The sequence below is a fragment of the Ictidomys tridecemlineatus genome, chromosome X (assembly GCF_052094955.1).
Source record: "Ictidomys tridecemlineatus isolate mIctTri1 chromosome X, mIctTri1.hap1, whole genome shotgun sequence".
NCBI lineage: Eukaryota > Metazoa > Chordata > Mammalia > Rodentia > Sciuridae > Ictidomys > Ictidomys tridecemlineatus.
Genome location: NC_135493.1, coordinates 21905154 through 21920820, shown reverse-complemented (window position 1 = coordinate 21920820; position 15667 = coordinate 21905154). Strand labels below are relative to the sequence as shown.

General features: G+C 35.9%; 1 protein-coding gene across 5 annotated transcripts in view; it reads left to right on the top strand.

Moving 5' to 3' along the window:
• Positions 1-15667, top strand: part of Ocrl (OCRL inositol polyphosphate-5-phosphatase) — a 66317-nt gene that overhangs the window by 29031 nt on the left and 21619 nt on the right. For all 5 annotated transcript variants that reach the window (XM_078034298.1, XM_078034295.1, XM_040285218.2 and 2 more), the window contains 9 exons: positions 629-749; positions 834-995; positions 2160-2261; positions 2792-2906; positions 4300-4416; positions 4514-4701; positions 6607-6718; positions 9510-9619; positions 11257-11392. In XM_078034298.1, the coding sequence (XP_077890424.1) occupies positions 661-749; positions 834-995; positions 2160-2261; positions 2792-2906; positions 4300-4416; positions 4514-4701; positions 6607-6718; positions 9510-9619; positions 11257-11392 (1131 nt within the window). In that variant the 5' untranslated portion in view covers positions 629-660. The remainder of the gene's footprint in view (positions 1-628; positions 750-833; positions 996-2159; positions 2262-2791; positions 2907-4299; positions 4417-4513; positions 4702-6606; positions 6719-9509; positions 9620-11256; positions 11393-15667) is intronic.

Here is a 15667-nt window from a genome sequence, read left to right as displayed (position 1 = left end):
TTTCTCCCTGGTTGCTGTGATCATTTCAGATCATTTAGATTTTATTAGGCCAGATGAGATGATATGGATTAAAGCCAATGTCAGACACAGACTCCTGTGGAGTGGTTTTATTGAGTTTGAGGCCACTGACTAATGTTCACTCCTAATCCTTTATGTGGTTTAGTAGCTCTTCAGGAGCCAGCAAAGTGGTAACAAGTACAGACTCCAGAGCCAGATAGCCTGGGTTTGAATCTCAAGTCTGACACTTATTAGTTATATGATCTTGGTCAAATTACTCAACAACTCTGAGCTTCTGTTTCCTTTTCTATAACATGGGGAAATTCTTAACAGTGCCTACCTTGTGAGGTTTTGTGATGATTAAGAGAGATACTGATATAATCACTGTCAAACAGTGCTAACTCTTTAATAAATGTTAGCTGTTATTATGCAGGTTCCAAATTAATGTAAACATCTGTTGTTCAGTTAGTGTGTCAGTGCTTCAGGGTTGATATCCTTCTTTCCCCAACCTAAATAGTTATGAACCTTCTGGTATCTTTCTGTTTAGTAGTACTGCTGCAAATCAAAGCTGTGTCTACCCTGGCTATATGTTAGCTTTTTTCCCCATTTGACTTTGGTTCTGTGTCCTCAGGGCTTCTTGGATTTGAGGATAATTTTTCATCTATGAATTTGGACAAGAAAATAAATTCACAAAATCAGCCTATGGGGATTCATCGGGAACCCCCACCTCCACCTCCTTCATTGAATAGAATGTAAGTTTTTCATTGAAGCATTTCCCCCAGTAGGAGACTTATATTTTAGGAAATTTTACTTTAAATTCCTCATTTATTTGCTAGGCTTCCACGTGAAAAAGAAGCTTCTAATAAAGAGCAGCCCAAAGTGACCAACACCATGCGGAAGCTCTTTGTACCAAATACCCAGTCTGGCCAGCGGGAGGGTCTCATCAAACATATCCTGGCAAAACGAGAAAAAGAATATGTCAACATTCATACTTTCAAGTTAGTCTCTTTTCTACTTATTGAGTCTAAAACATTTTATACCTAAAATGTTAGGTATAACATGGTCATTTGATTCAAGCCCCTGCCTCGATGCTGGTCAATAGCATGATACCCAAAATAATGTAGAGGCTACAGTTTCCCTTGGTTTTTCTACCTATTACTAATGTCACATCTACTAATGTTTCTATCCACTCTTAGGGAACAAAATCAAGCTCTCATATACTAGTGAATTGTTCCCTAGAACATTTCATAAGCAAGTATGTATATTTATCTGGCCTGCTGAATTTTTTTCCAGTCAATATTGGAAAATTAAAGTTCACCATTACTACTTAACTTACTTTGTTAAATTAAAGAAAGTTACTCCCAGTCTTCTTGGTTAAAAGGTCTATCAATGGGATTCTTTCCTCTGTATTATTTTTCATTTCACCTTTACTTGTTAATATCCTCTTCTCTGGACCTGATATAGGTGGTGTATGGCATCTATCCCTAGTATGTGAAGCAACAACACCTCTCTTTGTTATTCATGAAGAGAATGTCCATGTAGTCTAAGATTCCAGTTCCATCTGCTGTCCTATTATGCCTTATTTATTCTAATTCAATCATAACTATATCCCTATGAAAACTTTCAGTTCCTCATATTCCACACGGTGCTTTATATTTGTATGTAAACACTTAAGACAGCCCTTCTGCTTTCCTCCCTTAATACTGTATCTGCCTCATCAGAATTTCCTACGCAGATGTCCTTGTAATCCTTTGGGAAGTGAGTTTTTGGATGCAACTACAGCTCCTTACAGAACAGTTATCCATATTAGAATAGCTTGCAACATGAAGATATCCCTTTGCCATCCATAAGCTCTCCATTCAAGTAAGACTTTGGATGGGTTTAACTGAAAGAAAATGTGGTAGAGCAATTAACTTTGTGTTTTTAAATTAGAGACTTGGCTCCTGTTGTAGATTCTTTCAATGTAAAATTTAGGGAAAATAAACCTACTGCCTTTGTACTCTACATGCAAGAGCTTTTTCTAGTGTGTGTGTGGCAAAACACTTTTGAGGAATTATGTTGGCTTATTGTGAATATACCCTTGTGTAGAAATGACAAGAGAAGATATCTGTTTGTTCATACTTGACCCTTGTTTTCAAATTATTTTTGGTATTATGTATTAGATTTTTTGTTGGAACTTGGAATGTGAATGGCCAGTCTCCAGATAGCGCGTTAGAACCCTGGCTGAACTGTGATCCGAATCCTCCTGATATCTACTGCATTGGGTAAAGAACACTTCTAGAACTCCCTTTTGGCTATGTTTGATGTTAGTTTACATAATGTTTACCTTCTTTTAAAACATATTTTGTAAAAACCTACTGTGACCATATAGATGAGAGTTACTGTGGATCATATTTGTGAAATCAGAATGAAACAGATACCTAACATAGTGTAAAGAAGAACCTGGTCCTCTTGAAATCCATAGAAAACAAAACTTAAGGTCAATTCTAATAATAACTTTTCCTTTATTATAAGAGCAAAGCTCTGCCATTATCCCTTGAGGGAGGTTTGATTTGTTTTCTGTATACCCTATAAATAACAATAGTGGAGATTCATTCTTTAGGGGAAAAAGCAGCTTACTTACTTACTGATAATCTTACTTGTTTAAATTACTGATAATCTAGGTCAATAGAGCAGTTCTATAAAATTTCTCTTCCTCATTCTTTATTGGTACAGTGTCTCTCAGCAAGGAAACAGGACAGGTAGCCAGAGATAATTCGGGAAAGGTATAGATCTCATTTCTTCTTTCTCTCAGATTCCAGGAGCTGGATTTGAGCACAGAGGCCTTTTTCTACTTTGAATCTGTGAAGGAACAAGAGTGGTCCATGGCTGTAGAAAGGGGTTTGCATTCCAAAGCCAAGTATAAGAAAGTAAGCTGCATTTAATAATCTTTTTTAGTATATGACTAAATAGAACTCACTGAGAGTTATTTCATTATCTGTAACTTCTTCTAAAAGAATGGCTTAATTGAATTCTCTCCTTTGTGATACTAAGATAGGGCAGACTAATTATTCACACTTATTTCCTAAGAAAAAAGATTTAGTTTTCTGACCCAATATTTTCATTGCTTAGATAGGCTTAAGGAGAAAACAGTTTTATTTTTCTCATATTGATAATTAAAAACAAATACACATTAACACAGTGTTGTCATTCCTGAGCTCTTTAAAAGGAGTAATCTGAGTAATTACCTCTCTATCTTTTAACAGTTTATATAGGAAACATAACTCCTAAAGATATTATTCTCATATAGGTTTTTGATTAGTACATCTCAAGGGTTAGGAATGTGACTTAGTGGTAGAGCATTTGTCTAGCATGTGCAAGGCCCTGTATTCCATCCCTAGCACCACCAAAAACAAACAAATAAACATCTTACACATATTTCCAACTCTTGTTCACAGGTTAAAAATAATCAAAGGAGGGCTGGGGTTGTAGCTCATTGGTAGAGCGCTTGCTGAGCATGTGTGAGGCACTGGGTTCTATTCTCAGCACCACATATAAATAAATAAAATAAATGTCCATCAACAACTAATTTTAAAAAAAAATCAAAGGAAAAGAATTATTGTTTATAGATTTAAATTTAATAGAAAATTAGAAATCAGAAACCAAGAAGGAAAAGTGGAAGGAAGAAACTGGGATAGCAGCCTTGTCTTTTAATATTTATTTTTTAGTTGTAGGTGTACACAATGCCTTTATTTTATTTTTATGTGGTGCTGACAATCGAACCCAGTGCCTCATGCATGTTAGTCAAGCGCTTCACCACTGAGCCACAACCCCAGTCCCTGTTATTTCAATTTTTAATGGACTCTTGGTAGGCTAAACAGTGATTAAATTAATAGATCTAGAGTTGAATGTACTTGTTGTCACTCAAGGTTTTGGGGGTGTGTGGGGAGGAGATACTGGGGATTGAACTCTACCACTGAGCTATATCCCCATCCCTTTTTATTTTATTATTTTGAGCCGGTCTTGCTTAGTTGTCAAGGTGGACTTTGAACTTGCCATCTTCTTGCTTCTGCCACCAAGTCTCTGGGATCACAGGTGTACACCAATACACCTGTTAAGGCTTTTAACTCTTATTAGCCAGCCATATTAGAGCTTCCCCAGAGAATTTTGTTTTCTACTTTATGGGATCTGGTGAGAAATTAGAGGATTTGGATTCAGATTTAGGGATCAGTATATCATTTTGGTGAAAATATTTATTTTGGAAAGTTAAATATGCAGTAAAAAGTGGTATTACAAACCCTTTTAACTCCCGGGCATTCATAGGTTCAATTAGTTCGCCTTGTAGGGATGATGCTCCTTATATTTGCCAGAAAGGATCAGTATCGGTACATCCGTGATGTTGCTACAGAAACAGTTGGAACTGGAATCATGGGGAAAATGGTGAGTAACTTTGGAAATGAAATTGACTATTGTTTATGTCCACAATAAATTCAATTTCTAGTTGTTGTGCTAACTGAATAATTACTTTTGCTAACAGGGAAACAAAGGTGGGGTAGCTGTGAGATTTGTGTTTCACAACACTACTTTCTGCATTGTTAATTCCCACCTGGCTGCCCATGTGGAAGACTTTGAGAGAAGGAATCAAGATTATAAGGACATCTGTGCAAGAATGAGTTTTGTGGTCCCCAATCAGACCCTTCCACAACTGAACATTATGAAACATGAGTGAGTGGCAAATCCCCCATGGCCTTTGAATATAGGCATAAGAAGAGATTAAATGTGGGGAGAAATTATAGAGCTATGAAGAATGAGGAATTTCCATTTAGGAATTGGGGTCACAAAGAATAGAGGATCTTTTTTAGGAATAGCAGACCCATTGAGGTAGAGAAATTAGATTTGCCATCAAAAGAAAGGGTAGTAGAATTAGTGGAGCATCTAGAATAATGCTGAAGGGATCTGTTGATTCAGTCAATTTTTGTTTTTATTATAAAATAGAAGTATTCATTGTGAATGTAATAAAAGATAAGTTTAACAGTAACAACCCCTCATTTCTCATCCTTTACTCTCCCCAGCCATCCCAATCTCCAAAGGAAACATTCTTAACCATTGGGTGTATATCCATATACATCTACATTGTCCAATATGATAGCCAATAGCCATATGTGGCTGTTGCACACTTGAAAATGGCTCTCCGAGTTTGAGATGTGCTGGAAGCATGAACTGTACACTGGATTTTGAAAACTTAGTAGGGAAAAATGTATCCCATCTCAACAATTTAAATATTAATCACATGTCAAAATAAAAAATTGGATATGTTGGGTTAAGGGAATTTTTTTTCATTTGTTTATTTTACTTTTTAAATGCAGCTACTAGAAAATTTAAAATTTTATTGTGACATGCATTATAATTAATTCCATTCAACAGTGCTATCCTAGACTTTGTACGTATACAAACACACGCATGCTTATTGTATGTGACCATATCATCCTGTTTATTATGGATTTCTCTCCAAGTCAGTGCATACAAATCCACATTACTATTTTTAGTGGCTGTGATTATTAATAGGGATGGCAGAAAGAGGTTAGTGAAGAATGGGACTTAATAGGGATAGAAGCATAAATTCTTTGAGGAATTTATGGGGTGATAGTGGAAAATGATTAGTTAATACTGGTCATTAAATTTCTGAGAGTGTGATTTGGGATAAGTTTGAGATGGAAATTAGGAAAACAAAGGATGATTTAGGGGTATTAGAATCAGTAGAGAGTAGAATAATTGAGGAAAGATTAGGGAAGAGTAGTGGTATTGGAATATTTCCATATTGTTTCAACTGTTAGGATGATATATAATTCTGTTTCAAAGTGGTAAAGTCAAGGCCTTGAAATTTATGCTCATGAAGTTGGCCCACAATTACATAAATTTATTTCCTCATTATCTCAAAATTTTCACATTGAATTTGGAATTGGTAGCATTACTTATTGGGAACTTGATAGCTCACAAGATAATCCGTTTTGATTTGATAATTTTAGGGTCTCCCTTTCAGCACATCTCAAAGGCTTAACACCGTGATTGGGAGCTAAGTATCCCAGGGGATTCCAGTCTCCTTCTTAACTGCAGTTTGGCCCTCAAATCTTGGGCAGGTGTAGATAGGTTGGCTATACTGGAGAGCCCTGGACCTAATTTTCCTACTGGGTCATCTCAGAGAGCTGTCCTGATCATGCAGACCTTAGCAGAGTCTGAAGAATCTCAGAGCTCTGAGAGTCAAAAAAAAAAAAAATGTCAGTTCTCTTCCCCTAAATACCTGGCAAGCAACCAGGCAAAACTTTGAAGCTAGTCCAGCAAATAAACCGTATTCTTCTCAGTCCATTAACTCCTTGGCTGCTGAATCCTGTATGTATACTATATTTCCCAGTTTTGTTCTTCATTTACGGAGTACCTGTTTTCCCAACCCCTATTTTATAATCCTTTCTCTCTCAGGTGTTGATAGTACTTACCCCCAAAGGGTTAATGATAGTTTTAAACCTTTATAATGATGAATGAATCCTTGTAAATAATCTACTCATTTTCTTTTCTTCATTCTACTCTGATTTTTATGCTGATTCTACTTCTGTTCAAATATTTCTTGGTCCTCAGTGTTGTAATTTGGTTGGGAGATTTGAACTACAGACTTTGCATGCCTGATGCCAGTGAAGTGAAAAGTCTTATTAGTAAGAATGATCTTCAGAGACTCTTGAAATTCGATCAGGTAAGTAAAGTTTCAATGGCAGAGATTATTAGGAGTATGAAATAAACACTTGACAGGCTTGTTTTACTCTGAGAAGAGATGGAAAAGTCATACTGTCTTGCAAAAAGTGTGACTAGTGATGAATTGAGTACATACTGTATTTATAGTGCTTTGATTAAGTGTTTGGATGGGAAGAGGGGAAATAACATTGGTGATAAAAAGTAAATATAACATTAGCAAGCAGAGATTTGTATAAATGAGTTGGAGAATGGGTGGGGTTAATTGGAGAACACTTCCTGGAGGAAGTGGGCCTTCAGTTCTGTTGCTGTGGTTTGGCAGATGGAACAGGGAAAACTGTTCTATGATTACTTGGCAGGCTGAGCAACAGCTTGGAGGTTGTTTAAAAAAAAAAAAAAAAAAAAGGATGTCCCATGAGGGAGATTGGGAAGCACCAAAAAGAGATTTGTTTGCTGGGGCTGGGGTTGTGGCTCAGAGGTGGAGGGCTTGCCTAATGTTTGTGAGGCCCTGGGTTTGATTCTCAACAACTCATGTAAATACAAAAAATAAAGGTCCATTGACAACTAAGAAATGTTTTAAAAAGAAAGATTTGTTTGGGAAGAATAGCATAAGCTATAATCTAATTTGAACTGATTGACAAGTTGGGCCTTAGCTGGTATATAGCTGTTTGTGTTAAAACCTGTGGAAAAGGCACCAATTCTGTAACATTCAGGTAAAACCTGATATTCAGGAATCCAGTTCCCATATATGTGAGACAGTAAGTATATTTTCTGCTAGACCCAGCATGTGACTTAAATTTTAACTTCAGTATATAGATACTGGCTATTACAAGTTAGTAATTTTTTTATGATGGAGTCCAGTTTATTCCATAAAACACATTTAGATTCTGGTAAAATAATTCTAGTTAGAGTCAGTGTCAAGTAGAAAGAATGAACACATTTCCTTTGTCTTGAAATTTTCCTTTTTGAAAAATCTAATTCACCCAAGGAAAGGATGATTGGTTACCTAAACATCATTGAAGAATGAAATCCTTTCCAAGATTGTTTTTATTGGTTTATCCAAATGAATTATACAGAATGGTGGGTTTCATTGTGGGATATTTGCACATACATAAAAACACAATTTGATCAAGCTTTTTAATTTTTTGATTAACATGCATTTATTATATATATTAATAATGTTCAATGTGATATATCAACACATGCATGCAGCATGTACTAATCAAATCTACCGTCCCCTCCACCCTCCCCAGCCTTTAGTATCATATTTTATATTGAGGTTGCCTTTTTTTTAACTTCCACATATGAGAGACAACATTTAGTATTGTCTGTGTCTGGCTTACTTCCCTTAACCACATAACGACCTCTAGTTCCATCCAGTTTGTTGCAAATGACATGATTTATTTCATTCTTCATTATGGCTAAATAATACTCCATTGTGCATATATATCACATTGTCTTTATTCATTCATCCATGTTGGACACTTAGATTGATTTTGTATCTGGTATTGAGAACAGAGCTGCAATAAACATGGGTATGCAAGTATCACTTTGATATATTGATTTTATTTCCCTTGAATAAATACACAGAATATCACCATACTAGCATAAAAATGAATGCTTCTTATTGAGGAAAGAAAATGTTTTCACTTAATTCACATGTCTTTAAATCTTTATGGAGAACCATTTTGGCCTTTAGACATGGTCAAAGTTCAGATGTTTTACTGTAGTATGGTTTTTGTAGGGAACCTTTCTTGACTGTTTACCTTTGTATTGAGTTTGGCTAATTTCTTTGCATTTCTTCCTCTTTCCTGCCTCCAAAAGGAGTACAGTTGGAGTAAATTCTGAATCTTATGTAACTCTGGTAAAATAATTGAGTGAGGATAACTTTCAAAACAATTTGTAACTATTCCTGAATTCAATTTTTGGAATTATCCATTTAACAATTGTTTGTTTATATTTAATTATAATTTTGCTGGATTGTTCTTGCCCAGCTCCAAGGAACTTATGATTATTCAAATTTCGTGTTTCCATTTTACCTCTAGCCACTATTAGTAATAAAAAAATTAGTGATGTGCAAATAATGTATATCCTATATGAGGGTGAATTTAGATGCTGTGGGAATGCCAATATTTAAATCATAAGATACAGAAATTTTATTTATGTAGTCCCCCACAGTTGTAAAAGCTGTGGAATTGGATTCTTAGGAAGGGAAGCAGTAGCCAGGCATGGTGATATATGCCTGTAATCCAAGCTGCTGGGGAGTGAGTCTGAGGCAGGAAGATCTTTGAGGCCAGCCTCAGCAGCTTAGCAAGACCCTGTCTCAAATTAGGAGAGAGGAGGGATGGGAAAGGAGAGGAAATACAGAATGAATTTAACAAAATTATGCTATGTGCAAGTATAAATATACCATGGTGAATTCTACTTTTAAGTATATCTATAAAGCGCCCATTAAAAACAAATAAATAAATGGAAGGTAGACAGTAGAGAAAGAGGGAATAGGAGATAGGAGGAGGGGAAAAGTTGGGGAACCCAGGCAGACTGTAATGGAATAAATTAAATTCCATGCATGTATGATTATGTAAAAATTAACACAATTATTATGTACATCTTTAATACACTAATAAAAGGGGTGGAAAATATTGGGGATATTGCTGAGTGGTAGAACCACCCTGGGTTCAATCCCTATTCCACGAATGAAAAAGAAAAAATAAATGGGAGTAGTGACTAATCAACCTGATTTTCACTTACATTAAGAGAGTATTATGCTTATGTGATCTTATTCCTATCTTTAGCTAAATATCCAGCGCACACAGAAAAAAGCTTTTGTCGACTTCAATGAAGGGGAAATCAAATTTATCCCCACTTACAAGTATGACTCAAAAACAGACCGATGGGATTCCAGGTAAAGTAATAAGAACCTCCTCACCGAATAAATTAAGTCTTAATCTTATATTTGTCTCTCCTATGTAAGTAAGAGACTAGGGATTTTTTAGTCCATACCATGAGAAGAGATAAAAACCTAATGGCTCAGTGCTGTTACCAGGGTGTTTTTAATTTCTGTGTACTCAAAGGTGATCTGATCTTAGGAAAGTATTACTTTATGTCAGGGCTGGTGAAGTTTTATGGGTTGCCTGTAGTATGTATTTTTATCACCTCAACATACTTACTTAGATTTTTAAAATATTTTTTACCTGTAGATGGACACAATACCTTTATTTTATTTGTATATTTTTTTATGTGGTGCTGGGATCAAACCCACTGCTTCACACATGTTAGGCAAAGTACTCTACCACTGAACCATAACACCGGCCCTTGCTTAGATTTCTGACTTCTGATCTTGCCCCTGTTTCTCACCTTTTGCCCTCTTCTGGCCCTTTGTTCCCAAAGTGCTTCTCAGCTGTTTAATGCAAGATACCAAAAGGTAAAAACATAGAGCCATGAAAGGTTATTCTAGCACAGTAGTTCTTAACCCTGAGAACATGTTAGAATCTCTTAGAGAGCTGTTTAAAATATTGATGCCTGGACTCCATATCTGCCACTATTGGAGAAAATTAAGAATGATCTAGGAGACCCTTTGATTGCCTAATCACCCCAGTGAAGTGCTCCTGTCAGTAAGTTCTTGGTAATTATTTTTCTTCTCCCTACAATCTTTGTTTCCTATAGTTTACTAGATGGTTGAACACAGAAGTTTGAAAGAGAAAGCATCCCTGGGCATACTCAGCTGTTTCCTTCTCTGAGAACTCTGGGGCAGCATGGGGTGGGAGGAGACTGTATTCCTATGTTCCAATGGAGCTGGTCACCAAAAGAAAAGTGACACTAATGGATGATGTATACTTTACCTTGTTTCTTCCACTCACCTCACTTGAGATCTAGCTGTAGAGCTACTGATAAGAAATATTCATGTCATCTTCTAGATCAGGTGTACAAGGTGTTGCTTATTTTACTAGAATGATGAATAGGTTTCTTACTACTCTTAGTTGTCTATGGATTGTTACATGTTCAGTCTTAAATGCTTTGAAGTTAGTTCATCTCTTTCAGAAGAAGCTACATTTGTCCATAAAAGTTCAGGTTTAAGGAGAAATCTCTTATTAATCCTCTGCAGAGATTAAACCTAGTTTAGGAATATAGGCTTGGATTTTTAAACCTTATTAGCTATCTGTATGTTGCAACATAGAGCAAAGAAAGAGGAAGTGTTCAGAATAGAATCCTGACCTTTTGAGGCTATTTTAAGAAAATTGTTGAAGATGTAATCCTAATCTTAGAAGAACCATTTATTCATTCATTAGATAACTATTCATTGAGCAGCCACTTTTACACCAGATACTACGCTTACATGCCAGGAGTTCCATAGCAGACAAGCAGACACAGTCTCAGAGCTTGCAATGTAGTCAGGTAGATGATAGGGGTCCTTTGGAAAGGAATACATGGCTATTTGGGAGCATATAACAAAAGGGCCTAATGCAAGTCTTAAACCAGTGTGGTAGGTAGTATGTTCTTCTGTGATATGTTCTCACTCTACCTCATTTTTTTTATTTACAGTGGAAAATGTCGGGTTCCAGCTTGGTGTGACAGAATTCTTTGGAGAGGAACAAATGTTAATCAGCTTCATTACCGGAGTCACATGGAACTGAAAACCAGTGACCACAAGCCTGTTAGCGCCCTCTTCCATATTGGGGTGAACACTTGTTTGTTCATTCATTTCTGTGTTAAGTATTTCTAGAGCATTATTTAGACTCAGAACAGATTAGTATTTTAGTGAGCATTAATGTTCCATAACCAAATAATCTTTTGCAGGTGTTGAAAAGTTAATATCCTCAGTCCTCCCAATTGCTGTCCTTATAGTCTTCATGTGCCAGACCTTTGTGTGACACAGAATTTTCTCATGGTACCTAATGATTGGGTGGTGACCTGAACCTCCTAAAGTCAGTATCATAAAGAAAAGAAAAGTTGGAAGCTACGTATTAAAGTATGACTGGCTTTTCATCAGATAGTAAGGAAGGGAAGTACCAGGAGAGAGATTTGGGGTGGTGGGGGTTGACAGCAGGAGAAAAGGCAGAGATGATCAGAATGTGACCAAATCTGCATATAATTTGGCACTCTTATTAGCTTAAGAGGTATATGTGGTGTCATCCCTACTACAGTAAAGTCTTTCTGTCTAGGAGCATAGGTTTTAAGTTATTCTTTAATGTTGTTGCATCTTGGGCTGAGTTAATGGCCATTTGTTTAATTTTTTAGAATCTTTTTGTGAGTAAAGTTTTCTTTTCCCATTGTATGTTTTAGCTGTGTGTTATTAATATACAGATTATGTCTTATAATCTTGCTGATTTAATTTATTATAGCCAGTATGTTTACAGTATTTCTTGTGGATTTTCCACACTTGTGGATATGTAATCTGTTGATTTATTTAGTACAGGACTCAGTAGGATGAACTTTATAGTAGCCTACTTGAATTTGCATTTCAGCTCAGCCATTTTCTAATTGTGTGGTCATAGAATGTAATGTCCCAGTGTCTCAGTCTCCTCCTCTATAAAATGTGGATAACAATGGTACCTACTTATGCAGGTTAATGAATTCAAACTTGTAAAGAGTATAATAGGGTAGATTTCATTCCTCTATGTTTATATCAATTTTTTTTTTTTGCTTCTGAGATAGCTATCACTAGCATTGCTTATCCCACTCCTCTTTTTAAAAGAATGACCTTAGGATTTTCCCTGGAGGAACAAAATTAATTCCTATTCTTTTTTAATAAAATGTTTGTTTAGCTGTAGATGGACACAATATCTTTATTTTTATTTTTATTTGTTTATTTTTATGTGGTGCTGAGGATTGAACCCACTGTTTCATATGTGCAAGGCAAACACTCTACCACTGAGTTACAACCACAGCCCAGTTCCTTTTTATACAAAATTTATTTATTTATTTATTTTAATTAGGTATATATGACAGCAGAATGCATTTTGATTAATTGTACACAATTGTAGCACAACTTTTCATTTCTCTGGTCTAACACAATGTAGTGTCACACCATAGGTGCAGTCATACATGTACCTAGGGTAATAATGTCCATCTTGTTCACCATCTTTCATGCCCAGCCCAATTCTTGTTCCTGAATATATTTTAAATTTTATCAGGACAGTTATCGTTTTGGTTTTTGTCTATTAGAAAATTGTATTGTGGGATTGTTTTTGTTTGTTTTGTTTTTGTTAGTTATATTTAAAAAATGTTTAAGTTTTTGATATTTTATTACTTTAAGTAGCAGTCGGTCCAGACATCACACAAATAAAAAGGAAAGTTATAGCATTTCTTTGCAGCAGAAGCAACTATTTCACATGATTTTTTTCACCTCTATACTAATTTATTAGTAGTATGTTTCTCCCAATGGCTTTTCCTTGATTTTTAATGAGTTTTGGTAGTTGGGTTCATTTTGACAAACTCATACATATGTGGAATTTAATTTACATGTCAGTCCCCGGTGCCTCCTTGCTTCCCCTCCTCTTCCTTCCCTCTATTCCCCTTTCTCTACTCTACTGGTCTTCCTTTCACTTATTTATTTGTCTATTTTTTTAAATATTTTTTTAGTTGTTAATGGCCCTTTATTTTGTTTGCTTATTTATATGCGGTGTTGGGAATCGAATGCAGTGCCTCACATGTACAAGGCAAGCGCTCTACCACTAGAGCTACAACTCCAGCCCCTATTCATCTATTTTTAATTGGCACTTTATAGATATACATAAAGGTAGAATTCACTGTGGAATATTTGTACGTGCATATAGCCTGATTTTTGTCAAATTCATTCTGTATTTCCTCCCCATTTCTGTTCCTCCCAATCATCTTCTTCTACTACAGTGATCTTCTTTGTATCTTTATTATACCTGATGCCCCACTCCTTTTTCCCTTACTTTGCTCTAGCTTCCGCATATGAAAGAAAACACTGGACACTTGATTTTTTGAGTTTGGCTTGTTTCACTTCCATCTATTTGCCATAAATGCCGTAATTTCATTCTTTTTTATTTATTGGTACCAGGGAATGACTCCAGTCTCTTTAATACTGAGCCACATCCTCAGCCCTTTTTAATTTTTATTTTGAGACAAAGTCTCACTAATTGCTTAGAGCCTTGCTAAATTGCTGAGGCTGGCCTCAAACTTGTTATCTTCCTACCTCTGTCTCCCAAGCTGCTGGGATTACAGGCATGCACCACCTGTCTATATTTTGTTCTTTATGGCTGAGTAAAACTCTATTATGTGTATATACCACATTTTCTTAAACCATTGATCTATTGATGGTTCTATAATTTGGCTATTGTGAATTGTGCTGCTGTAAACACCTATGTGACTGTATCACTATGGTATGCTGATTTTTTTTTTTCCCCCTTTGGGATAAATACCAAGGAGTGGGATGGTTGGGTTACATGCATGGTTCAATTCCTAGTTTTTTTTTTGTGGGATATCCATATACTTTTCAGAGTGGTTGTGCTAATTTGCAGTCCCACCAACAATGTATAAATGTTCTTTCCCTCCAACGTCCTCACCAGCATTTATTATTATTTGTTTCTTTGATAACTGTCATTTCGACTGGATTGGTTGAAATCTTAGTGTAGTTTTAATTTGTGTTTCCCTGGTTGCTAGGGGTGTGTGTGTGTGTGTGTGTGTGTGTGTGTGTGTGTGTATGTGTGTGGTGCTGGGCTTTGTGTATGCTAAGCCCATACTATACAACTGAGTTATACCCCCAATCCCCATTTGGAAATCATTAAAAAAATAATGATCAATAATAGTAAGCTAGTAGCTATGTGCCAGGAACTGTGCTAGGCAATTTTTACATATCTCACTTACTTCCCACAACAATTAAATATTTCCCACTTATCAGATGAGCAAATGGAAAACTTGCAAATTAAGATAAATTCTTTGAGAGTATTCAGCTAGAAGGAGAACTGAGATTCAAATCTTAAGTCTGTTTAACTCCCTAACCTATGGTCTTTCCACTACCCCACAATTCCCATATTCTAAAGTACTTTTTAACTAAATCTGCCTTCAGGTCTTACTTTTAGCCCATCAAATTCCATATTGTAATTGGAGGCATACCTCTTTTCTTCGTTTGAATTCTCTTAATCCATTTTATGAAGATGTTGTTCCTCAAACACTAACCTCCTTGGTTTAATCAGTTATGCTTGGCTTTTTGTTGGTGTTCACTTTCAGAACATTGAAATATTGTTTTCCAGTTGTTAGGGATTGAACCCAGGATGCTCTAATACTGAATTCCATCCCTAGCTCGCTCTTTTCTTTCCTTTTTGAGACAGGATCTTGCTAAGCTGTCAAGAGTGGCCTCAAATTTGCAATCCTCCTGTCTCAGCCTCCCAAGTCACTGGGATTACAGGTGTGCACCACCATGCCCAGCAGAACCTTGAAATATTTTTAATGCTTTATTACACATTAATCCAGAGCTTTCAGTAGGATTTTTTTAATTTACAGGCTTTTTGAGTATTTTTGTGTGTCTTCAACAAAAGACTACCTTTCTACTTGGTAATGATTTTAAATATTATATACCAGTTTAAAATAAATAAAAAAATTAAAAAGAATGACTTTTAAAAAATAAAAGTGCTTTTCCTTTAAAATAATAATCTAAGCAGAACTTACAAATATGGCTGAAGTTCTTCAATCCCTGTCCTCATCTCCTACTCCCAACTTTACATAAACCCCCTTTCCAGCCAGTCCAACACCCCTTGTAAGTTTATATCTTCCTAGACCAGAATTGTTCACTAGAGCTTTCTGTGATGATGGAAATATCCTATGTCTGTGCTGTCCAGTCCAGTTGCTTCTAGGCATAGGTGACTATTGAGTACTTGAAGTGTGGCCATTGTGACTGAGAACTGAATTTTTAACTGGGCTCAATTTGTAGCAATTTAAATTTATATGTCCCCCACATGTCTAGTGGCTATTTATTGGACAGTGCAAT